Here is a 25,121-nt window from a genome sequence, read left to right as displayed (position 1 = left end):
CGGAGTCGGGATCCCCAGGTTGGACTCCTAGGCTCATAGTGACCTCAGGAGGCACCGAGTCCAGCCCCCTGCCCAAGGCAGGACCAACCCCGACTCAATCATCCCAGCCAGGGCTTGGTCAAGCCAGGACTGAAACACCCCTAGGGATGGAGATCCCACCCCCTCCCTAGGGAACCCAGCCCAGCGCTTCCCCACCCGCCTAGGGAAATCATTTTTCCTAATCTCCCACCTAGACCTCCCCCGCTGCAACTTGAAACGATTGTTCCTCGTTCTGCCATCTGCCACCACTGAGACCAGCCTCTCTCCAGCCTCTTTGGAACCCCCCTTCAGGAAGTTGCAGGCTGCTCTCAAATCCCCCCTCGCTCTTCTCTTCTGAGGAGTAACCAAACCCAAATCCCTCAGCTTCTCCGCATAGGTCATGTGCTCCAGCCCCCAAATCATTGTGGCTGCTCTCTGCCAAGGCGTCCACGTCCTTTCTATAGTGGGGGGCTCAGAACTGGACACAATCCTCCAGATGTGGCCTCACCAGAGCCGAATAAAGGGGAATAATCACTTCTCTGGATCTGCTGGCAATGCTCCTCCTAATGCACCTAATATGCCATTAGCCTTCTTGGCTACAAGGGCGCCCTGTTGACTCCTATCCAGCTTCTCATCCCTTGTAACCCCCAGGGCCTTTTCTGCAGAACTGCTGCTTGGCCAGTCGGTCCCCAGCCTCTACTAATGCTTGGGATTCTTCCGTCCCAAGGGCAGGACTCTGCACTTGTCCTTGTTGAACCTCATCAGATTTGTTTTGGCCCAATCCTCTAATCTGTCTAGGTCACTCTAGACCCCTCTCCCGACCCCTCAGTGTCTTTTCCTAGCTTAGTTCTACTGTCTGCACCCCTTGATTCAGGCAAGTCATTGATCCCCCCTTGATTCAGGCAAGTCATTGACACTTCCCTGTTCCTCGTTTAACTCGTTTGGGGCTAACGCCAGCCCCGCTCCCCTCTTGCGAAGCAAAGCAAGGTTCTTCGCTGGAAAGAGCACAACACAGCCAACAGTATGGTTTCCGCCACTCAGTTCTGTGCCTGCAGACGCACCAGACCACAGCCTCTGTGCTAATTTGCCTGCGGTGGTCTCTGAGGTTTCCTAATGAACGTGTGAAGACTTCAGTCACGTTCGCGCTCCCGGCCCCGAAGGCGGTCCCGGAGAGGCAGCGTTGCTGGCGCACAAAAGTCCCTTCTGAAATGGGAAGCATCACAAAGGCAATTCATAATGGGAGATTTTCTTTCCAAGCTTTAAGGGGAGTCAGAGTTGGACCCCCAAAACTCATGGGCAGCCGGGATCAAAGGCCAGAGCAGGCTAAGCCATACTCCTGCCCATGTTCTACCCCGAGGCCCCGCCCATGTTCCGCCCCAAGGCCCCGCCCATGTTCCATTACGAGGCCCCGCCCATGTTCCGCCCCAAGGCCCCGCCCATGTTCCATTACGAGGCCCCGCCCATGTTCTGCCTGGAGGCCCCACCCATGTTTCATCACTAGACCTCACCCATGTTCCACCATGAGATCCACCCATGTTCCGCCCCGAGGCCCCGCCCATGTTCCATCACTAGGCCCCAACCAAATTCCACCCTGAGGCCCCTCCCATCTTCCACCATGAGGCCCCACCCATGTTCTGCCTGGAGGCCCCACCCATGTTTCATCACTAGACCTCACCCATGTTCCACCCTGAGGCCCCGCCCATGTTCCGCCCTGAGGCCCCGCCCATGTTCCATCACTAGGCCCCGCCTAGTGGGGCAAGGAGGCTGCAGTCAAGGGAGCGGGGGGGGGGGGAGTCTAGCTCCTGCAGCTGGGATTCAGGGACCCCCCACACACACACTCCCCAGCAGCAATGGGGGGAAGCGGAACGACGAGGCTCTCGCCCCATCGACTCCGCCAGGTCCTGGCTGCATGGATCCTTGCCCCATGGAGAGAGGGAACAATAGCACGTTGCAGCTCAGAGGGTGGCCAAGGGCCCTGTCACTCCATATTCCCCGTGGCTACTGGTGAGCAGGATGGGGCTAACTCCTGCGACCCATTCCCATTAGTCCCCTGGAACTTGGGGGAGGGGCTTAGAGGTTGGGGGCGGAGCCGAGGCAGGAAGAGGCGGGGCAGAGCAGAGGTGGGAGGGGGTGGGGCAAGGTAGGGAAGGGGGCCTACGCGGGGAGGAGGCGGGGCAGGGTGGAGAGGGGTCAGGGAGGGGGTGAGGAGTCACAGGAAACGGGGAGCGATCACATGGTTGTATCCCCCACCATGTCCCTCCTTCCCAATTACTCCTGCCACCGTGATTATTATTGACCCCCAAGGGCTCCGAGCAGGGATTAGTGGTTCGGGGGCAGGCCTGGGTTTAATTCGTTTTCTGCCCCAACTGGGTGACCGGGAGCTCACGATTTGGACGCCGCCACACCGGAAAAAAAGGTCCAATCCACACAGAGTCCACTCGCGGTCGTCTTGGGACTTTGCCCGTAAAACTCGGTCCACCCCCAGGAGATCCTTGGCCCCCTTCCCAAACAGGATTACTGCATCCTGCCCCAGCTGCCGATTGCCACTGGTCTTTCGATGGCTGAGCCAATCTGGGGGCGCCAAAGTCATGGATCGAGGGGCGAGCCCCACGCCAGAGAGAAACGCCACCTCCGGGGACCAGGGAGATGGGAAGAAACCAGGCGGTCAGCCTGGGATGAGCCTCATACAGCTCTAAACAGGCCTATCGCGAAGAGAAGGGAGGAAAAAGTCAGTTTCATTTTCCTTCTGAGTTATTGAGATGAGTGGTTCTCAAAATGTGGTTTGCAGCAAGACTGAGATCAGTCCGGGACGCAGCAGCCGGACGAAGAGCTGGCATGTAAGCAGCCTCCGGTGTCCGTAGGATGGAGGACGCAGATGCGAGTTGATCCACAAACAGTCGGAATTTCAACCAGCACAAGGTAAAAGAAAACCCAACAATTGGATTTGATCATTAGCTTTTCTTTGCCTTCCTTCACCGTGTCTGTGTCTAGCAGTGGATCCAGTTTCTTTTGGATTATTTTTCTCTTTTACTTAAGCAAGGGGCTTAAACTGCAGCAGGGGAGGTTGAGATTGGACATTAGGAAAAACTTCCTACCTGTCAGGGTGGTTAAACACTGGAATAAATTGCCTAGGGAGGTTGTGGAATCTCCATCATTGGAGATATTTAAGCATGGGTTAGACAGACATCTCTAGACAGACAGTCTAGAGCAGTGTTTTTCAACCTTTTTTTAGGAAGTACCCCCTTTTAAAAAAAATTATAAGTACCCCCAGTAGCTACAATTTTCAAACATACAAAATACAATTTCTACCATTGCAACACATTTGTTTAAACAACTTAATCGTAGCCAGGCGAGCGATGATATTTTTGGGTGTAAAAAGTACAAGCGCTGTAAAACTTCAAACAAAAATTCAGTTTTCTCCAAATTTCAATTGTCTTAACGTTCCCCCAGACTTCTCTCGAGTTCCCCGAAGGGTACCAGTGGTTGAGAAATGCTAGTCTAGATGGTGCTTGGTCCTGCTGTGAGGGCAAGGGACTGGACTCGAACTCTTGAGTTTCCTTCTAGTTCTAGTGTTTTAGTGGTGGTTTGGGGCCCTGGAGGGACTCGGAAGAGATTCTTGGCCTGGTTCTGTCCCCAAACCAGTAGTTGTTTGGGGTTCTCTCTGCCCCAAACAGTATTGCCTCCTGTTTGGATGGTGCAAAGTCCACGCTGGTGGAAATCTCTTCTCCCCAAAGCTTGCCAGAATCGTCCCTCTGTGTGGTGCTGGGGGAAGGCTGCAGATCATAGCAAACATCCAGCAATGTTAAAACCCTTCCTCTCTAAGCCTCAGCCCAAAGAAGCTGCTGCCCTCCCCTCCTTCAATCAGTCGAGTTAAACACAATCTGGTGCACCCCATAGGCTCAAGAAATCCAAGAGGATGGGAGTTTTGCTGTTGAATTCAGCTGGGCCAGAAGTTCACCCCCCAGCAAAACAATTTTTTCGGCCTCAAAGGAGGAAACGTTTGCTGGTGTTCTTAACAGCAGCTGGCCTGTTGGCTGCTGTTGCTTTCTCCCTCGTTGTGGTTATGTCTGGGGAGATTTGAGCAGCAGGTTTCAAAGCCATCGGCAGGAGGAATGGGACGAACAAAATCAATAGGAATCGGACATGCAAATCTCTTAGTCCCTGTGATGGATAGGAGGGGGGCTGGCCAGCACCCGGTGGCTAAGGAGTTAAACCCAGGTAGGGGAGCCAGAAGAAGCAATGGGGATATGGTGCTGAAATTTGAATTGCATACGATTTTTTTTGCCTGCTTTCTTTGTGGGGGGGGCGTTAAACCAGGAATTGAGAGACAGAACAATTTAAACCCAGGCAGGACTATCATGCTTCCAAGGAAATTGGGGCATGGAAGTGGACTGAACCAGGGTAAATGGATCATGGGTAAATAAAAGGGAAATGTGGATTTAGTTGCAATTCCTTCCTGGTTCAATCCACTTCCATGCTCTGAATTCCTTGGAGTCATGGTAGTCCTGCCTGGGTTTAAATCATTCTGTGTCTCTCAATTACTGGTTTAACGCTCCCGCACAAAGAAAGCAGGCAAAGTAACTTATACAATTCAGCAGCATATCCCCATTGGTTCTTCTGCCCCCCTGCCAGCACCCTTGCTAGCTCGCCTTTAACCCCTTAGATACCAGGTGCTGGCCAGCCCTCTTATCCATCACAGTGTGGTTGAGAATCTCAGTCAGTTGAGACACCATCAACTTGTGCTCAACCTCAGAAAGCGAGTTCCGAGTCATTTCGGCTGCCACACTCTCCCCTCCGTGTGCCGCCTCCTTTTTGATCAATATTGTGGACTCATTCAAAAAGACTCATGTTTCTGTTTTGAGAGTATCATCTGGTGAACCCCAGTGACTAATACCAGGGTTGTGTTGCGCCGACACTGACCGGGTGTTGTGCTTTGAGCTCAGGACTCTGTTACTTTCACAATCTTCTGAGGCTTGGTTTCTTTGTCTGATTATTCGAGGCGAGCGCCCGGCATCTGTCGAGAGGAATGGCTGTGGCGTAGTTAATTTCATGGTCGCACCCTCACGCTGTTGTTTAAACAAAATTTTTTTCCTTCGCAAGATGGTGATGGTCATAAGAACAATCCCTAGCTCGTATCCGGTGACTAAAGGATTAAACTCAGGCAGCTGAGCAGGGAGGTAGACAGAAAGCCAGGGATGTCAACGTGACAGACTTGGCATCTGAATTGTATATAGAAAGCTGGCTACGAGTTCTAAGTTAAAGGCCGAAGATAGAACTACACAAAAACCAGGACGATCAGGCTGCCAAAGAATTTAGGACAGGGAAGCAGATTGGATTGTGAAGCGATTGCAAGTAAATAAGGGGAAAATATATAATTAGCTGTGACTGGGATTTTCTTTGTTTTGGTCACTTGGTTACATTTCTCTGGGTGAATTCCCTATGTCTTCCCCACTCATCATATATAAGTTACAACCCACAAAGACAGTTTCTTCAGGCTTTGATCTGTTTTTTTCTTTGTTGCCCTGTAACACTTAGCAACCAAGTTTGCATTATCAAGTCTATCTGCGTGTTTTGTTAAGCTGATTTTTTAAGGCGATGATTTCGTTCTTGCATCCTGGAAGGTAACAAGAGGTTGGTGTGACCATCTGCCCTGTCTGGCAGAGACAGTTTGTTTTCTGTGTTTTCTTTAGTTTCTTTTTTCAAGCTCTCTTAGGGTAGGTCTAGACTGCAGGCTTCTTTCAGAAGAAGCTTTTCCGGGAGAGATCTTCCAAAAAAAGTCTTCTGAGAGGTTATGTCGACACTGGCGGCTTCTTGCACAAGAACATCTTGTGCAAGGGTTCTTGTGCAAGAAGTTTGCACAAGAACACATCCACACTGCCATGAGCAAGCTGTGCTTTTGCGCAAGAGCATCCATGGCCATGGGGACGCTCTCTTGCGCAAGGCAGCTCTGATGGCCATTTTAGCCATAGGGTTTTGTGCGCAAGAAATCCCTGTCGAGCATCCACACTGCCCTCTTGTGCAAGAGCACTTGTGCAAGAGCACCTGTGCAAGAGGGCTTCCACCTGTTAAAAAAGAGCATAATGCTTGCAAAAGAAGCCCTTTCTTACCACGCTGTACTGTAAATTTCCTTGCGCAAGAGCGGGCGGGCAGTGTGGATGCTCTGTGGGTTCTTGCACAAGAACAGCCGTACTTGTGCGAGAAGCCGCGAGTCTAGACGCAGCCAAAGAGTGTCTACACCGCCAAAGCACATCAAAAAAGCGACCTGCTTTTTCGAAAGAGAGCGTCCACACTGAATGGATGCTCTCTCGCATTTCAGCTGTGATTGCTATGGACAGAGTGGCCAATAGGGCACCTGTGCTTTTTCCTCTTTCCTCTTCTTCCGAAAAAACTCCCTCTTCTGCCTCCACACAGGCCTTTTTTTTGAAAGAGCTCTTTCGGAAAAAGCGTTCTTCCTCGTAGAAAGAGGTTTACCAATGTCAGAAAAAACCCCTCTGTTCTTTAGATTTTCTATCAAAAGAATGCAATCGCAGTGTGGATGTAATTGACGTTTTTTCGGAAAAACGGCCGCATAGACGCACCCTTGTGGCAGAAGACCTTGGAGTATCCCTGGCCTACGTCTACACTGGCCCCTTTTTCGGAAGGGGCATGTAAATTTCACTAGTCGTCGTAGGGAAATCCGCGGGGGATTTAAATATCCCCCGCGGCATTTAAATAAAAATGTCCGCCGCTTTTTTCCGGCTTTTAAAAAAGCCGGAAAAGAGCGTCTAGACTGGCCCCGATCCTCCGGAAAAAGTGCCCTTTTCCGGAGGATCGGGGCCAGTCTAGACGCTCTTTTCCGGCTTTTTTAAAAGCCGGAAAAAAGCGGCGGACATTTTTATTTAAATGCCGCGGGGGATATTTAAATCCCCCGCGGATTTCCCTACAACGACTCGTGAAATTTACATGCCCCTTCCGGAAGAGGGGCCAGTGTAGACGTAGCCCTGGAGAAGGGATTCAGGGGTTCCTTCTTGGCTTTTGGGGGGTCTTTAAAAAAATCACTTGATGGTGGCAGCCTCTCTTTCAGAGTCAGTGCATCTGTGACTCTGGGGAGGTTGTTTTTGTAAGAAGTCTTCAGAGGCCGGGTATTTAAAGTCTTTGGAGGGGACCCGCCGTCTGCACTTGGAATGCCAGCATGGGGAACCGCCCGGATAGTATCTATCATTTTTCATCCGGGCATCTCAAAGCACTTTACCAAGGAAAGCGATGTCACCATCTCCTGCCACAGGAGGGGAAACTGAGGCACGGCGGGTGGCGGTGGCCTGCCCACTGTCACCCAGCGGGCCGGTGGCAGAGCCAAGTATCCCGAGTCGCCGCTCGTCGATGATTTACTCCCGCTTTCCTTTCAGAACCTGTTAGAGGGACCGAGCCCGGCTGGCTTCAGGCCGGCCCGCTGCCTCAGTTTCCCTTCAGATGGTGCTCCCGGCGCCGTTTGGCCCACCTGGGGGCAATTTCTCCCCCCACCGCATCCCAGAACAGTTATTTTCCTCGGAGATCATAGAATGGTTCGGGGGCACCGCCGCAGGCTTCCTGCTTTGGAGAAGCCTTGGGGGTCGGGGGGGACTGCTTCAATTGTCCTATGGATGGGCCGGGCACGGGGTGGCAGCAGGAGGGGTCGCCCCATCCCCACCCCCCTTGTCACCTTGGCGGCAGGAGCCAGGGCAGCCTGAGAACCTCGCGCCATCTGGTCCCTAGTGATCTCCCGGCTCAGAGGAGGGGGAGAGGGTGGAGCAGGGGGGAAGAAATGTGACAGGAATGGAGATGGGGCTGGGCTTGTGGGGGGAAGGGAAGCAGAGGAAAGGTCTGTGGGGGATCGTCCTGGATCCTGCACTAGGGCACTGGGGGGGAATTGCCCCACGCCCCACTCTCCCCCCTTCCCCAGAGATGTCCCTGATTTTAATATACCCCCCCTCACGTACACACTCTTGCTCCGGAATAAATCAGGAGCTGCTATCCAATCAGAGAGCCCAGACTCATCGTTCGGGTGATGTCCTTGCCGTGCCTCTCTAAGCACCAGCCGGCCCGACGTAACAGAAAGCCCATCCCTTTCCGGAGCACGAGTCCAAACGGGAAAACACACAATCAAAATATTCCATCTGAGTGTCTTATCGACGCGGCCCTTCCTCTTTTCTGCTTCCTCTTCCACCAGCAGCTGTTGTCCTGGCCCGCAATGTTCCCTCGCCTCTTTCCCATCCCCGTGCGGATTTTTTCTGTCCATGTGTGGAATAAATTTTGTTCTCTGCACCAAGGCAAGTGTCAATGTGCACCACCAGTAGATACAAAATGCCCAGCAGTGGGTGCTCTGTGAATCAGCTGGGCGGCATTGGAGTCTCTTCTGAATTGGTGCCCAAGCACTCAGTTTATAAGGACCACTGCTCTTGGGATTGGCTTGTAGCGCACTTGTTCAGCCCCTCCCCTCCATTTCTTCTCCCCAGAACAAGGAAGATTGCAAACCCCTCAAATGGAAAACATCAACCCACTGTCTACTCTATGTCTGGGACCCAGACAGCTGGGCCTTCGGCATTCTCAAAGATTTCCCCTTCGAACTCAGGGTGGTACCTGCTGATTCCTCAGGCCATGTGCCACCCCCTCCACACCTTCCCTGAACCAGCGGTGATCCTTGGCAATCCTCCCTCTAATTTTTTACATGTGTGGAATAAATTTTGTTTTCTGCACCTGCTGTGGTGCACGTGTGCACCACCAGTAAGAACACATGCTGCCTGCTGTGGGCAGCTTTGCTAATCAACTAGTCCACATTTGAATCTCTCCTGGGCCAGGTGATGCTGTGCTCCCCATACTGCACCCCCAGGCCACCCCTCCTGCACCCAATTTTTAGCCAGGGGTATATAGAATAAGCCACGGACACATCTTCCTATAAATTGCCCACTGAGGAGAGATTCCAATGTTGTCCAAATGATTAGAGCGCTCACCGTAAGGTTTGTGTTTCTGTTGGTGGTGCACATTTGCACACGCCCCAGTGCACAGAACAACATTTATTCTGCACGCAGCTGGGGGGGGGAAAGATTAGAGGCCCCATGAATTGCTGCTTTTGTTTACACGTCACGACCTGCGGCAGATCTGCGGTTTGTACTAAAAATACTGACGACTACAACGCAGCCTTAGATGTGAGTCAGCAGGAAGGGGGCTGAGGGCCATGCTAGATGCCTCAGACGGGTGTGCGTTGTTGCGTAACTCTGTGGCTTCCCAGCGATTTCTTTTTTAAATGATCTCCTCTCGCTAAAACGAATTGGGGTCCTTTCTCGGCACCCACCCTGATGACAAGTGCTTCCCAGAGAAGCCCAGCCCTTAAAAGTAACCCTCTGTGTGGGGGGAACGAGGAGGGGGGGGACTGACTCCATCATCCCAGAAGGGGTGGGGACTCATGTGGAAGAGGCGGGTCAGTGAGTGGTGTCACGTGTTTGGATGTTAAGGGGAGCAGCCAGATGGTTGCTGCAGCCGGGGGCCGGGGGAAAGGGGTTTTTGCCCCAAAGTCTGTACAAAGGGGGCCATGTGAGGTGTCAAATGAAAACTTATGTCCTGCTGATTCTATGTCTGCTGCTGATGTACTTGTGTGATGTCTGTATGTGGACATAGGCGTGCGCAGCACATTTCATTAGGGTGTGCACCGAAAGAATTTTTTAAAAATGTACTTTGACCCCCCCCCCCATTAGCCACACCCCTGGCCCCTGATAGCCACGCCCCTAACCCCCATTGGCCACACCTCTGGAGGTAACACTCTCCGGGCAAGATGGACACATGACCAGAAGTAAAAGGTGTCATGTGACCCCCCCCCCCCCAGGACTTTTCCCACCATCCTCCTACCAATAGGAATTAGATTCTCCCCCCCCCCAAATCCCCCTCATGCAACTATCCTGCAATTGTATTAACCCAATTGTGTGTGACATTAACTCGGGGGTGGAGAAGCTGGGGGAAGTGTTCCCTCCAAGAGTTTCCTCCCATGAGCAGAATGAATTTTGTGTTGTGCACCAGCACTGAGTTCATGTGGCTTGCACCCAAGTTATTAATAAATATCTTATAAAGCTCTCCCTTTCCCCTCTGCTGCCATGTCTCCTCCCCTTCCTCCATCAGCTCCCCTGGTGCCTGCTGACCCCCAACTCCTCACCCTCCTCTGCTGTCCTGACTCCTGCCCTTCTCACTGCCCTCCTGAGACCTGCCCCCCTCCACCAGCCCTTCTCTCCCCCCTGTGCCCGCTCCTCCAGTAGCCCCACTCTGATCATGTGAGCTACCCCTCCTCATCCCCTCTCCTCACACCTCCCTCTACACACCTGCCCTGCCTCTCTCCTCTGGTGCTGGTCCCTCCCCGGCAGGTGTCTGCCCTTCTGCTTCACCCCCAGAATCCCCTGGCACCTGCACCTTCCCTTAGCCCTGCACCCTCCTGGTGCCTCCCCCTTCCCTTACTGCCTCTGCCCCCTTTGCCCTCTTTTTCCCTGATGCTCACCCCCTCACCATCCTCTGCCCCTGTTCCACTCATGCCCCTCTGTGCCCTCACACATGACTTGCTCCATCCCCACCTTCCTCATGTCCACCCCTTCTTTCAAGCCTTCTCCCAGCACCTCCCCCTCTAGCCCCCAATGCCCTTACCCCCTCCTCTCCCAGCATCACCCTGTCCCCCCTCCCACCGACACCTCCCCTCCTGCCCTTTTCCTCATTGTCTGCACTTGGCCCCCTGGCATTTGTGTCTCCTCCACCCTGCCTCTTGGTGCCTTCCCCTTTCTTCTCCTGACCTGCCCCCCTCCCCTCAACACAAGCCCCTTCCTCTCCCACCCCTTCCTCTTATTTTTCCCCCTTCCCCTCCGCTCCCCTCCCCTTCTTTACCTTCAGCTTCTGCCTTCCAATGTGCGGGGCTGGAGTCTGAGCCGGCCCAAACTACAGGCCAGCCAGGCCCTAGCCCGGGGTGCCCCTGGGGTGCTGTGCAGTGCTGCTGGGCTGGGTGGGGGTGCCCCCGGGGCATCTCAGGGGCGCCACACGGTGCTGCTGGGATGGGCAGAGGCGCCCCCAGGACACCTCAAGTCAGGCCCCAGCTGGTTCTGGAGCTGGGCCATGCTATTTTAAAGTCCCGGGCTGTGACATCATGCCACACCCGGGGGTCTCCCCCTCACCTGTTGCGCAGCATTTGAGGACGCCATGCATGCACTCTCTCTGCCCCACAGTGCCCCATAGATGGCCGCGGGGAATTTAAAGTGAGGGGCTGCGACCCCCTGTCACAAATCCCCCTCCTCCTCCACCAGCCGCTAGCCGGCCCAAGACATTAGGGTGTGCTTGGGCACACCTGGCACACCCCGTGCGCACGCCTGCGTATATGGAGTTATGAATATGGGCTCTGTGCTTGTACTATGAATGTTCTCCATCTGAGTCAGAACGATGGGCTGGGACTGCCTGTTGTCAAGGATTGTCCAGTCAATGACTGTGCTAATTAGCAGGGTCCCAAGGACAACGGCTCTCAAGGTGGCCCATACACACTGAGAAATGCGTCTGGAAACCTGCACACCTGTCAGATCTCAGGCTGCTGACATGGGACACAGGGATACGTCACCTGGCCCTGTGACCCGCTCCAGCTTGGAAGTGCCAAGAATGGACATAAAACACCATGAGGCGCACTCCATCTTGTCTTCAATTCTGCTACGGTTCCCAGATGCAGCCTTACGAGGGACAGCGAGCCGGGAAGGATTGTCGACCCGTCCTGACATAGGATGCACACCAGAGACTTCTACGCCAGCAGTTTGTAACATCTCTGCTAAGAGCCGGCATCAAGAACTTGGTGACGGGGGCATGTAACATATTCTCCTTTACAACCTCTCTCCACCTTTTCTTTCTTTCATTAATAAACCTTTAGATTCTTAAGGATTGGCCCAGCGTGATCTTGTGGGTGAGAGCTAACGTGTAAATTGACCGGGGATTTGTGGCTGGTTCTTTGGGACTGGAAAGATCCATTCGGGGTAGGTGAGTTTGGGTTCTAGAACCCCTCACCTCTGTGTTAGGCCTGGGGCTGATCGGGGCACAGGGAGAGCTGGGGTGTCTGAGGGGTTTTGCTCGTGAGGCTTCCTGCTGGCCGGATTGGCAGCTGGAGCGCTCGGTGGGGCTGGTGTGTGGTCTGTTTGGGAAAAGTCTCCAGTCTGGGGCTGTAAGCAGCCCTGGTTTTGAGCAATTTGCCCTGAGCGGACGCCCTCAGCTGTGCCCGGACCCGGCCCGGTCTGTCACATGTGAAAGGGGCGGGGCCTCGGGGGAAGAGGCAGAGCCAGAGGCAGCCTGACCTCAACGCTGCCCGGACCGTGGCATGATCACCCTGCCTGCCCTCAGAGGTGACCGGAGCATGCGGTGCAGCACTCCAGCAGTGAATCAAAGCACCGAGGGGCAGCCAGGAACCCTGAACCCTGTTGAATGGCCAGGCCCAGAGATTTCTGCCCCCTCTTGGTGGGACGCGTGGAGTCCCTCATGGCCCAGTGACGGGGCAGAGTTAAGGAAGAGAAGGTGAAAATTCTAAGCGATAAGTAGTGGGGAGACATATTTGCTCCTCAGACTTGCAGAGACAGACCTAGCTCTGTGGTGCTCAAATTGGGTTATTTTTGTCCACTTGAAAACTGCTCAGCGTCTCCACAGACCTCTTCCTGGCCTTTCCACATGCTGTTTGTACCACCAGCTAACAACTGTAAAGCACTTTGGATACAGACGTGAATCATTCACATTTGATGGTTCTGCCAATAAAAGCACCCAACTCATTCCACGATGCACCCTCCGTCTTGCCTCCTAGTCCTCCCACAAGCCCCCTTCTCCCCCCAGCCACCCCATCCCCTTCCAGGTGCATCTGCTCCAAAGTCCAGGCCAGTAGCCTCCCCAGGAATTTAAATTAGGGGGGTGTTTGAATTTACGGGGGTGTGAGGGATGATAAGGGGTGAGGGTGAAGGTGGGCTGTATGGCATCATAGTTCACAAAATGGGGGAGTAGGGAAATTCGGGGGGGTATACACCCCCAGGAGAGGGTGTAGGGAAATCCCAAGTCCAGGTGCCTAATTAGTGGTCTTCACTAATTAGATGGTGACACTTCATTCTGTTGCGTGCAGGCACGCACCTTGGAGGGAGCTAGCCAGGGACCACGTGAATGGGGTTTGCGGACCACTGGTGGTCCAGGGATCACATTTGGGGACTCTCCCACCGAGCATGATCCCAGGACTGGCAGATGAAGCTAGACACTTTGGCTGTGTCTAGACTGGCCAGTTTTTCCAGAAAATCAGCCGTTTTTCCGGAAAAACTTGCCAGCTGTCTACACTGGCCGCTTGAATTTCCGCAAAAGCACTGACGATCTACTGTAAGAAATCAGTGCTTCTTGCGGAAATACGATGCTGCTCCCGTTCGGGCAAAAGTCCCTTTTGTGCAAAAGGGCCAGTGTAGACAGCTGAGATTTGTTTTCCGCAAAAAAGCCCCGATTGTGAAAATGGCGATCGGGGCTTTTTTGTGGAAAAGCGCATCTAGATTGGCACGGATGCTTTTCCACAAAAAGTGCTTTTGCGGAAAAGCGTCCGTGCCAATCTAGATGCACTTTTCCGAAAATGCTTTTAATGGAAAACTTTTCCGTGAAAAGCATTTCTGGAAAATCATGCCAGTCTAGACGTAGCCTTCCAGCTGGGAAGGAGCGAGGGGCAATTAATCACAGGAGACGTTTACCAAGGAAGTGTTAAATCCAGACTTTTGTGAACATGAGTCAATTCTTCAAAGTCCAGAGCGCTCAGCGGTCTCATCTGATTTGGAAATCTCTGAATCTCTGGCAGTGGGCGGTGGGGAAGCAGAGAGTCACAGCAGAGAGGAGTTTCCTCTTTCCTGGGTATAAAGACACGCAGCCTAAACGGCCGCTTCTTTTCAGCTCTCCTTGCTCCCCATGAAGTGTGTCCGTCCAGGGAGCTCTCCGGATCTAGCCTCTGCGGGAAACACAGGTAGGGGACCCCTGGCCCTGAAAACCCTCCCCCCCCCCCCAATTCTCCGACCGGTCTTTGTTTTTTCTGTTCCATCTCCAGAGCTGCAAGGGAGGGGGAGAGTTTAGGGGGAGGCGAGGTTTGTGAAACTGAAAAAAGGCAGTCGTGGGACATGTGGGGCACAGAGAAGGGGTAGTAGCTGGTTCCCCAGAGAAAATCTCCCTCTGCCGCAGTCCCACGGCTGGAGGATTGTCCAGTCCTGAGGCCATCACGGTGTGGGGCGGGGCATAAAGGAGTGGGGGGGGCTGTTGGGTGTTTCGGCTTTTGGGTACGAGAGGAGTCAGTGTGACGGCGGGTCCTACAGCCCCCCTTAGCAGCAAGAACAGACTCCGCCAGCCCGTAGAACAAAGAGGACTGTGTCTAGACGCCATTTTTCCGGAACATCAGCCGCTTTCCCGGAAAAACTTGCCAGCTGACTACACTGGCCGCTTGAATTTCCGGGGCAGCTCCTCTTTCCGGGTTAGGGGCCTCCAAGCAGCTTTCCTCCCATCTTGGGCCTTCCCGCCCCTCTGGCAGGAGTCGCCGGACCGCTGAACGGCCGCAAAGATCCCCGGCCAGTAGAAGTGTTGGAGCAGCCGCAGCCGGGTGCGTCGGATCCCCCGGTGCCCTGCAAATGGGACGTCGTGGGCCAGACACAGCCTGTGGGGATACTGTTGGGGAAGTACCAGCTACCGCTGGACCCCCTATCCCCACCTTCCCTGGGGAAAGCCATTCCCGGAACAGGAATCCCTTCTCCCACAGGAATCTCTCCTGGCCACCTCCCCCCAGGGCCTGAGCTGCGCCAAGACCAGCCTGGTCCCTCAGCCTCTGCAAGGAGGGATCCGCCTGCACCCCAGCCTGGAATTCAGCAGTGGGAGCAGGGACCTGTCCCCTGCCCTTGCTTAGGTCTGCAGTCCCAGCCTGGCCGGACCCTGTGTCTGCTGGGATGGGGCTCTGAGCCGCCGGCAGGGAGCCCTCTTTGGGTCAGGGCCGCCAGCCCCTCGCTGGCTCTGGCTACGGGTGGTGACCAGGGTCCTGTGGGGTCCATCTGGCCACTCCTCTGGGTCACCCCCCAGCAGCACCTCCGTGGGCAAGTGCGGGTGCACCCCCACTTCCTTGGGGTGCTCCTTGGCCCCCCATTTCAGATGCACCCAGGCTACAGGAACCTTGAACAGGGTCCCGTCTATGCCCCTCAGGGTCAGCTGAGTGTTAGGTACCATGTGGTCTGGTGCTATGACCTCGGGCCGGGCCAGCGTCACCTCCGCCCCGTGTCCCAGTAGCCTGTCACCTCCCTGCCACCCACCTGCAGGGGCACAAGGCTCTCGCTCCGCAGGGGCCGCCCTGCCCCCCACACGGTACACGGAGAAACCGGCCTCCAGAGGGTTAGATCTGCCCGGGGAGGTGCACTGGGCATCCTTCCCCCCGCTCTGAGCTGCGGTTTGCTTGCCCGCCTCTGCCTCTGGGGCGGCCTGCCCTTCCGCCAGCCCCAGCCAGTTAACCCTGGGAGATCCCAGGTCCTGGGACCTGTCCGGGTGCCTGGTGCACTGAGCCCTTTGTGGCCTCTTTGCCCGCACCGATGGCAAGTTGGATCCTGCGGGCCCTTTTGGGCCGGCTCTGCCCGGGCCCTGGCTGGTTCCCTGGGGCGCAGACGGCTGGTCCTTGTCTCTCGGGCTCGCCTCATAAGTGACTCTCTCCATCGCTCAGCTGAGAACCGGTCTCGGCGCGATTCCCTCTCTCTCCGGGACTCTATGAACTCGTCCACCAGCCTCCCGGCTTCCTGGGGGTCCTCTGGCTTCCGGTCCTTGAGCCACAGCCTCAGGCTGGGCGTGGATGCTTCATAGAACGGCTCCAGCATCATCAGCAGGTCCCCTGCGGTCTGGGCTCCGACCCCGCACGCCCACTTGCGGCAGGATTACGCCATGTCCACGGAGGTCTCCCGCGGCCCCTTCTGCACCCCCCGGAACTTCCTCCTGTACGTCTGGGGGGTCAGCCCCAACGTGGGCAGCTGGGTCTCCTTGACCCGTTCCGAATCACCCGGCTGCGGATCCACCAGCTGGTTGAGTCCCCCTACGACCGCCTGATCCAGCAAGGGGGTGAGCAGTCGCAGCCGGTCCGCTGGGGGGATCAGGTGCAGTTCACAGGCCCGCTCAGAGGAGCTGAAGAACCCATCCACGTCCCCCATGTTTTCACATTGGGCCATCGTGAGCTTTTCCACGTGTCCACCCCCCTTGGCTCCTCCACTCCTCCATGGCCAGCTCATGCTGCCACTGCCTCTCTCAGTCCTGGCATTCCTCCTTTCGGTCCTGTACCTCCAATTCCTTCATCCGCAGCTCGATCTCCAGCTGCCGCAGCTCTGCCAGGTTGGGCCCGCCCCGGATGAACCGCGGCTAGTAGCGCATGGCCTGATGGGCACCGCATCTCTCTGGAGGTCTCTAACCCTCTGTCCGGGCTGAGAGCCTGAGATGCTCCCAGGGGAGGTTCAGTTTAGAAAAGAGGAGACTGAGGGGGGATAGGAGAGAGGTCTATAAAATCATGAGTGGTGTGGAGAGGGCAGATAAAGAAAAGTTCTTCATTAGTTCCCTAAATAGAAGAACTAGAGGACACCAAATGAAATGAATGGGTAGCAGGTTTAAAACTAATAAAAGGAAGTTCTTCTTCACACAGCGTGTAGTCAACCTGTGGAACTCCTTGCCAGAGGAGGCTGTGAAGGCTAGGACTATAATAGAGTTTAAAGAGACGCTAGATAATTTCATGGAGGTTAGGTCCATAAAAGGCTATTAGCCAGGGGATAAAATGGTGACCTTGGCCTCTGTTCGTCAGAGGCTGGAGAGGGATGGCAGGAGACAAATCGCTTGATTATTGTCTTCGGTCCTCCCTCTCTGGGGCACCTGGTGCTGGCCACTGTCGGCAGACAGGATACTGGGCTAGATGGACCTTTGGTCTGACCCACTACGGCCATTCTTATGTTCTTATGTCTGGCTGCTCACCGCTGGGACAGGATCTAGGCCCCTGGACAGGTCAATATCTTCCAGCCAGGCAATCAGCTGGGTTGCTTTCTCCCTCAGGAGTCGGGTGGGGGCCATCTCCCCACCCATTCCCGGGGTGTAGACTCACCAACACGGCTCCCAGGTTCACTCTGTGTCCAGCACATCGGGCTCTTGCGAGCCCCTTCCTCCTACTGCTCCTCGCCACTCACTGCTGGAAGCTCCATCCACAGGGTACAGTTTGCATCCCACTGCTGACACCACAGTCCCCCGATAAACTCTTGTGAACTTTATTATGCAAAGAATAGTAGAGGAAAGCAGTGCAAGGGGACACTGCTGTGTTTCGATACACAGGATGGTTAGCCCAAACCATAGCATAACACCTATACTGAGGACAAATACCCAAGATACTTCATTTTCAGGCTAGAGAGATACATGTCCTTACTTCAATAAATCACACACACAGTTCCACCGCTTAGCCCTTACGATTGTCAGACGATTGCCAGACGGGAAGTCGTGGTCTCGTGGCTTCCCCATGCGCAGAGGTGTCCACAACGCACCGATCAGAAGGACACCTCTTGGGTTGCAGCGAGTAATGTCGTGGGGACCCCTTATCCAATCCCTCCCACCAATTTCTTTTTCTACCCCGACTTTCTATGGCAAAGTGAGACTTGACGTAGTCGTCCTAGTGTCAGCTACCAATTATTTATGTATTGTGTATGCCTCTCTTTTGGACCCATCCTGCTAATCAAATTCCACTAGACTTAATTGATAGTTGTATGGGTGCATTAGTGATTTTTGCAGAAAAACGTCCGTGCCAGGCTAGACGCGGTTTTGCGCAAGAAAGCCCCAATCGCCATTTTCGCCATCGGGGCTTTTTTGCGCAAAACAGTCCTGAGCTGTCTACACTGGCCCTCTTGCGCAAGAGGGCTTTTTCCCGAACGGGAGCAGCATAGTATTTGCGCAAGAACACTGACAATCTTACAGGAGATCGTCAGTGCTCTTGCGCAAATTCAAGTGGTCAGTGTAGACAGCTGGCAAGTTTTCCGCAAAACCAGCTGCTTTTGCGGAAAAACTTGCCAGTCTAGACACACCCCTATGTTCTTGGCAGAGTTTCTCTATACCAGTGTTTCTTAAACTTTTGAAGACCGAGGAACAACAAACAATAATTTTTTTTAATGAGAAACACCAAGGATTTTTTTTGTTGAGAAAAAGAAAAAATAGAGTTGGGGGGAAAGTTACTGAGAAAAAAAAAAAAAAGGTCGCCTGCCCCTTTAAGGCAGCCATTTTGAACTCGGTGGTACACCTCCCACTGCCTCAAACACAGTTTTATGAACACTGCTCTATATCAATAGTCTCGACGCACTATTGTTTAACGCACTCCTGTCTTTCAAAGGTCAACCCCTCGGTTTTTCATATTTTATCATCTGCATTTCAATCAATATTTCGCCAGAAAGGGGTCCCAGTAGCTTGACTTGCTTTCTCTGAGTCTTGATCTCCCCAGAGAGATGTCCCGTTTCTAAATTCGGTCTCTCTCCCTCCTTCCGCACTCCATCTAGCGTCTAATGAGGGTATTTCTGTGCTTCTCCTGGCAGGATCGGTGTCTCCAGTTGGAAGACTCCAGCGCTTCCATCCTTTGCTATGACTCCCATGGCCCCTGATGCCAGTGCTGGGTGCTTCCGGATGACAGTCCTCTGGGGGTTTCTGCTCATCCTGATGTCGGACAGCGCTCTCTCTGGCATCCCGTGTCTGGCTAAACAGCAAAGTAAGGAGGAAGCCGAGTACCACGCCCATCCCTGATTTGGCGCTGATTTGAAAGTTTTCCCTGCGGGTGTTCCACCGTTGCTCTGACCTGGGGCCCCACCCCCTTTCCGTGAGGCTCCGCCCTTTCCTGAGGCCCCACCCCTTTTCCACTACTCCCCTAAGGCTCCGCCCCCTCCACCCTTCCACCTGGGACTTTGCTCTCACTCCCTCTTCCTACCCCTGTGCCATCCCTCTCCCCAAACCCCCCCAACCGGTCAGCGGTGGCTGCTTTTTGCAGTGGGGAGCTTCCACCCTGGGGCTGCCGCAGAATCAGCCCCTATAGTCCGCAGAACCCAGGAGTCCTGACTCCCGGCTCCCGCCCCCCAACCCACAAGGCCCCCACTCCTCCTCCCCAGATCTCCGCCTGGACCCCCCGAGTCTTATGTCCCAGCTCAGTGCCCGCTCCGCTGTGCTGTGTTCTCCTCCGTCTTCCTGCTGCTCCCAATCCCAGCTCGGTCCTTGGCTCGCCCCCGCCCCTCCCCGAGCGATTACAGCTGTGTTTGCTGCTTCAGGCCCTGAAAAGTGCCCGCACGTGTCCAGATGTGTCTCCAAAGGGGACTCGGTGAGCATCCCCCTCAACACCTCGGAGACCACCCTGGACCTGTGCATGCAGAACGGGTCAACGGCCCAATGGGATCACATCTACAGCTTCGTCGGGGGGGAACCTATGAAACTCGGCAAGGAATTCCAGGAGAATGTCTCAGTCTCGCAGGGCACCTTCTGGATGGGGAACGTCGGCCCGGGGGCCTATGGGAATTACGTGTTGCAAGACCAGGACGGGAAGTGCCTGGCGCACATTGAGCTCAGCATGGGGGGTGAGTCCTGCTGGCAGGGCTCCCTGCATCTCTGTGTTGCACCTTGTGGGGGGGGGGGGGGAGGCCAGAGGTTTCCCTCTACACCGGGGGGTGAAAAGGTCCCCACCCACCCCCAGAGGCACCCATCTCCGTGGTGGGGGCAGATTTCGCAGGGGACTCAAACTGGCCAGGGACCGTGGGCCCAGCCATGTTAGCCCATGCATTAACCTGCCTCTGCCCTGCAGCATTCCCCCCACACGTGCTCTGCCCCTCGTGCGGCACGAGAGAGGCTGCGCACTCGTGAAATCCTTTCACTCGTCCTTTCCTTCCCGTGCCACATCCGCCCCGCTCTCCACCACAGCTCCAGATCCAGGCACCGTGCTAGGCAGGTCGAGATCTTCCATCACAAGAGCACCCCCTCCTGGCCGAGACACGCCGGGAGCCTAGTGAACTCACGGGGGTATAGTCCCCGCCTGGTGACATCTCTGCTCCTTCTCCTCTCCTTCCAGATACTCCTCACAGCCCGTCCTGCAGCAGTGCCCATCGAAAGGGTGAGTGAAAGCTAAGGGAGGAAGGGAGACCGGGGGAGGTGAGGGAAGAAGTCTGGCTTTACCATGAAACCACTTTGATCAATGCCCGCGTTCCCAGTAAGCTGAGCACCTGGGCGGGCACCTGGGAGAGGTTCAAATGCCACCCAGCTGACTGGCAGTGCTCTCAGAACTAGGTTTGTGTGTCAGCTGGTGGTGCACATTCACACTGGCCTTGGTGCACAGAACAAAATTTATTCTTCACACAGGAAGAAAAAAATAGAGGGAAGATTGCTCAATGCGCAGCTCTATTCTAGACTCCTTCCAATATCTGGGGGGAAATCATTTAATCTCTCAGGGCTGCCATTCCTTTCAGCTGTTAAGTGAAGAGAGGAATCCATCCTGTATCTGTTCAGAGTGGGGCAATTTACACCATGCCTCTGTGCAACCTCAGGATTAATGGGCACGTGACGGTCTCTCGCTGTGTCTGTGCAGCGCCCGGCACAACAGGACCCTGATCTCAGCTGGGACAGGGACTGTCTCTTGCTGTGTCTGTGCAGCGCCCGGCACAACGGGGCCCTGATCCCAGCTGGGGCAGGGACTGTCTCTCGCTGTGTCTGTGCAGCGCCCGGCACAACGGGCCCCTGATCTCAGCTGGGGCAGGGACTGTCTCTCGCTGTGTCTGTGCAGCGCCCGGCACAACGGGGCCCTGATCCCAGCTGGGGCAGGGACTGTCTCTCGCTGTGTCTGTGCAGCACCCGGCACAACGGGGCCCTGATCTCAGCTGGGGCAGGGTCTGTCTCTTGCTGTGTCTGTGCAGTGCCCGGCACAACGGGGCCCTGATCCCAGCTGGGGCAGGGACTGTCTCTCGCTGTGTCTGTGCAGCGCCCGGCACAACGGGGCCCTGATCTCAGCTGGGGCAGGGTCTGTCTCTTGCTGTGTCTGTGCAGCGCCCGGCACAACGGGGCCCTGATCTCAGCTGGGGCAGGGACTGTCTCTCGCTGTGTCTGTGCAGCGCCCGGCACAATGGGGCCCTGATCTCAGCCGGGGCAGGGACTGTCTCTCGCTGTGTCTGTGCAGCGCCCGGCACAACGGGGCCCTGATCTCGGCTGGGACAGGGACTGTCTCTCACTGTGTCTGTGCAGCGCCCGGCACATGGCCCTGATCTCACCTGGGGCAGGGACTGTCTCCCGCTGTGTCTGTGCAGCGCCCGGCACAACGGGGCCCTGGTCTCAGCTGGGGCAGGGACTGTCTCTCGCTGTGTCTGTGCAGCGCCCGGCACAACGGGGCCCTGATCTCAGCTGGGGCAGGGTCTGTCTCTCGCTGTGTCTGTGCAGCGCCCGGCACAACGGGGCCCTGATCTCAGCTGGGGCAGGGACTGTCTCTCGCTGTGTCTGTGCAGCGCCCGGCACAACGGGGCCCTGATCCCAGCTGGGGCAGGGTCTGTCTCTCGCTGTGTCTGTGCAGCGCCCGGCACAGCGGGGCCCTGATCCCAGCTGGGGCAGGGACTGTCTCTCGCTGTGTCTGTGCAGCGCCCGGCACAACGGGGCCCTGGTCTCAGCTGGGGCAGGGTCTGTCTCTCGCTGTGTCTGTGCAGCGCCCGGCACAACGGGGCCCTGGTCTCGGCTGGGGCAGGGTCTGTCTCTCGCTGTGTCTGTGCAGCGCCCGGCACAACAGGGCTCTGATCTCAGCTGGGGCAGGGACTGTCTCCCGCTGTGTCTGTGCAGCACCCGGCACAACGGGGCCCTGATCTCAGCTGGGACAGGGACTGTCTCTCGCTGTGTCTGTGCAGCGCCCGGCACAACGGGGCCCTGATCCCAGCTGGGGCAGGGTCTGTCTCTCGCTGTGTCTGTGCAGCACCCGGCACAACGGGGCCCTGATCTCAGGTGGGGCAGGGCCTGTCTCTCGCTGTGTCTGTGCAGCGCCCGGCACGACGGGGCCCTGATCTCAGCTGGGGCAGGGACTGTCTCTCGCTGTGTCTGTGCAGCGCCCGGCACAACGGGGCCCTGATCTCAGCTGGGGCAGGGCCTGTCTCTCGCTGTGTCTGTGCAGCGCCCGGCACAACGGGGCCCTGATCCCAGCTGGGGCAGGGACTGTCTCTCGCTGTGTCTGTGCAGCGCCCGGCACGACGGGGCCCTGATCCCAGCTGGGGCAGGGTCTGTCTCTTGCTGTGTCTGTGCAGCGCCCGGCACAACGGGGCCCTGATCTCAGCTGGGGCAGGGACTGTCCCACCTAGTATGAGAGCTTTGCCCATGGCAAAAAACAAACCCAGGTCACTCTGCCTGGATTTCCCCCTCCATATCTATGGAGCATCTGCCCCCTTGCGGCCACAGAAGCCCAGACAAATGAGGGAACTTGTGGCCAGCAAGATCCCGGCCGGTTTGGTTTCAGGACCCAGCTGTGCATCCTGTGCTCTCATGCCCCGCTCTCTCGATATGCAGGTGCAGCGGCCTGGCCCTGGTGTGTGATTTCTGCCCTGCTCCTGCTCCGATGGACGTAGATTTGCATCTCTCCCCGGGAACCAATTTTGGACTTGAGACGACGTGTCACTGGCAGGAGTGTAGCTCTAAGAAAAGTTCTTCATTTGCCTTCCTCCGCCCTGAGCAGTAACACGCCCACCTCCTCAGCAGCTGCTGCAGCGCACGGGCCTCCTGACAGCCAATAACCACCCTTGGTGTGTCGCCTTCCCTGCGGCCGGTCGGGTCAGGCCAGTGAGACACTTGGAGTCTGGCTCCCCTTTGCTCCCTCCCCTCCCTCTGCCTCCTCTTCTCCAGTGTCGTCCCTCCCTCTGCCCCACCCAGCAGGGCGGGTGGGTGTTGGGGGAGCTGTGGGGGTGGGAGGGCTCCCACAGAGCAGGGGCTGGAAGAGCGCTGGGAGCTATAGGTGACCTGGCCCATCCTTTTGGACATCTGAGACCCCGTCCCCCACCTGCCGCCCGGCTCCCCGAGTCTCGCACCGACTGGCCGGGCAGGTGGTTGCTGACAGGAGAGACTCGCGGCCTTTTGTTCTCTTTAAAACTGTGCTCAGGGGAGTCGCTAGTCATGGTTCTTGGCCCTGTGGGGCTCCACAGGGCTCTGTTCTGGGACCGGTTCTGTTCGATCCTCATCCACGATTTAGATACTGGCACAGCGAGGATGCTTAATAAGTTTGCAGACAATCCCAAGCTGGGAGGGGTGGCCGCTGATTTGGAAGAGAGAGACATCATTCAAAGTGACCTGGACCAATTGGAGAAATGGTAACCCTACCCAGACCTTGCACCCCCAAGCTGAGCCCTTACCCCTCCCACAGCCTGAACCCCTCGCTGCCGGCCCAGGCCCAGAACCGGCACCCCAAACCCCTACCCCAGCCCAGGGGAAGCGAATGCGGGTGGGTGAGATTGAGCGACAAAGATGAGCTGGAGTGAGAGGGGGCGGGGCCTCAGAGAAGGGGCGGGGCAGGGGTTGGCTCTCAGAGCAGGGCTGTTCGGGTTTGTGTAATTAGACAACGGTAGATTTTCACTGATCAGTGCCTGCGAAGTGGCTGTTGGTTGGCAAGTGGCTGGCGAGGGGAAGCTGCCGGATTTGCTGGCTGGGCAGAGGATATCTGGGACTCCTGGCACTGGGGGACAGTTTGGGATTGTGCAATAAATCACAATAGTTGGGGCTTCACTGCAACACGCTCGGCTGTGAATGGATAAATAACGAATTGAACTCAGCCCCCCTGAAAAGCAGGCCTGGGACAGGTACAGAGCAGGATTTACACTAAAGAATTCAACTAGCTCCGAGGTTTGCCCCACTATTCAGACTTTGATTTGCAAACATGTCAGAGACAATACGGACCTTTTCATTGAGACCCACAATTCTACTGCAGGCAACTTTAATAACATGAACACACAGCAGCGACAGCATGCATTAATCCCCCTTGAACAAGAACCAGCTTGAGAGAGAATTCAGATTCAAGAAACTGATTGCTGCAAATCAAGGAGATGTCTACAAAATTAAGAAGGATGAGTTACATGTAGAAGAAACGTGACTATGTTTCTACACAGGCTGTACCCCAGGAAAACAACTCTGATGTGACGGAGGCTGGACATTTCGGTTTTAATTCGGTGCATCTCCAGAAGCATCTACAGGCAGTTAATACATTTAAAAGACAGAAGCGCAGCAGGGCTAGGAGGAGCCAGGAATCAGCTGTCCCAGTTCACTCCCTGTCCCTCTCGCAGCGCCTACTTGTTAAATGTATTAAGGGTCTGGCGGCTCTTAATACATTTAAAGGGAGAGCCGCAGCAGGGTCAGAGAGATGAGGAGGGAGGGGGAGAGAGAAGCCTATTTTGCGGGGGGAAAGGAGGCATCTGAGGAGCACAGGGAGAGCTGCTAGGCTGGGCGAGTGCAAAGGGAAACCCCGTGTCCCGCACACAGGAAGAAGGGGCGGATTCTCTCCCCGGCGAAAGGGGCCGGCGGGAACGTGAAGATCGATTCCCCGCTACCAGCATCGTAAAGTGCCACACGCCCCCCTTCATAGTCCAGATACACCCGGACCCTGCGGGGTGCCCCATTCACGGGCAAGTCGATGAGCTGCCCAGGGGCTGTGAGAGCCCAGCACCGATCCCCTTGGCCCTGCACAGCCCAGACCCCCTGCTCAGGGCTAAAGCCGACCCCTCCCTTCCTGCTCACAGACTCCCTGGCCACCCCCACAGCCCAGACTCCCCACGGCTCCGCCTCCACCTCCCAGTAATGTCTCCCCGAGGTGAACCCCTCCCGGCCCAGCACACAGCGCTCAGTGTCAAATCTCTCCGGGGTGACGGGAAGTCGCTGCTGTTTGGGTCCCCATTTCACACATCTCCGATCCTCCGACAGGACGAGTTCGGGATGGGCCGTGTCTGGATCCAGAGTCACGTCAGCTGGGGAGAGAGAATCCGAACTCATTTTGACATTTTTAACATGTTTTCCTTTGACTTATAAAAGAGAACGGTCGATTATCATGTGCTGAATTTCCCTCTTCTTGACTGTACCGCTCG

The 25,121-nt window shown here is 55.8% G+C and overlaps 2 protein-coding genes across 2 annotated transcripts in view; one reads left to right on the top strand and one right to left on the bottom strand.

Annotated features, from left to right (window-relative positions):
• The first annotated feature begins 2,807 nt into the window (after nt 1-2,807).
• LOC142823121 (uncharacterized) lies at nt 2,808-24,108 on the top strand. Its single transcript, XM_075913468.1, has 5 exons — nt 2,808-2,937; nt 18,597-18,766; nt 19,317-19,619; nt 20,108-20,149; nt 22,567-24,108. Exons 1-5 carry the CDS (start codon nt 2,894-2,896, stop codon nt 22,623-22,625), a joined length of 618 nt encoding a protein of 205 aa, XP_075769583.1. The 5' UTR covers nt 2,808-2,893; the 3' UTR covers nt 22,626-24,108.
• LOC102444704 (uncharacterized) overlaps nt 23,964-25,121 on the bottom strand; it is a 45,248-nt gene continuing 44,090 nt past the window's right edge. Inside the window, 1 exon segment of the mRNA XM_075913390.1 lies at nt 23,964-25,004. Coding sequence (XP_075769505.1) covers nt 24,478-25,004 — 527 coding nt within the window. The 3' untranslated portion in view covers nt 23,964-24,477.

This window comes from Pelodiscus sinensis, chromosome 32 (genome assembly GCF_049634645.1).
Source record: "Pelodiscus sinensis isolate JC-2024 chromosome 32, ASM4963464v1, whole genome shotgun sequence".
Classification (NCBI taxonomy): domain Eukaryota; kingdom Metazoa; phylum Chordata; order Testudines; family Trionychidae; genus Pelodiscus; species Pelodiscus sinensis.
Note: the sequence above shows the minus strand (reverse complement) of the source record. Positions and strands in the feature narration are given on the sequence as shown.

Bases quoted from the DNA above. Each gene is read 5' to 3' on its own strand.
- LOC142823121 (XM_075913468.1), top strand. From the start codon at position 2,894: ATGCGAGTTGATCCACAAACAGTCGGAATTTCAACCAGCACAAG. The intron at 2,938-18,596 runs GTAAAAGAAAAC...TTCTCCTGGCAG, and splicing joins GGAATTTCAACCAGCACAAG to GATCGGTGTCTCCAGTTGGA. The intron at 18,767-19,316 runs GTAAGGAGGAAG...TTGCTGCTTCAG, and splicing joins GTGTCTGGCTAAACAGCAAA to GCCCTGAAAAGTGCCCGCAC.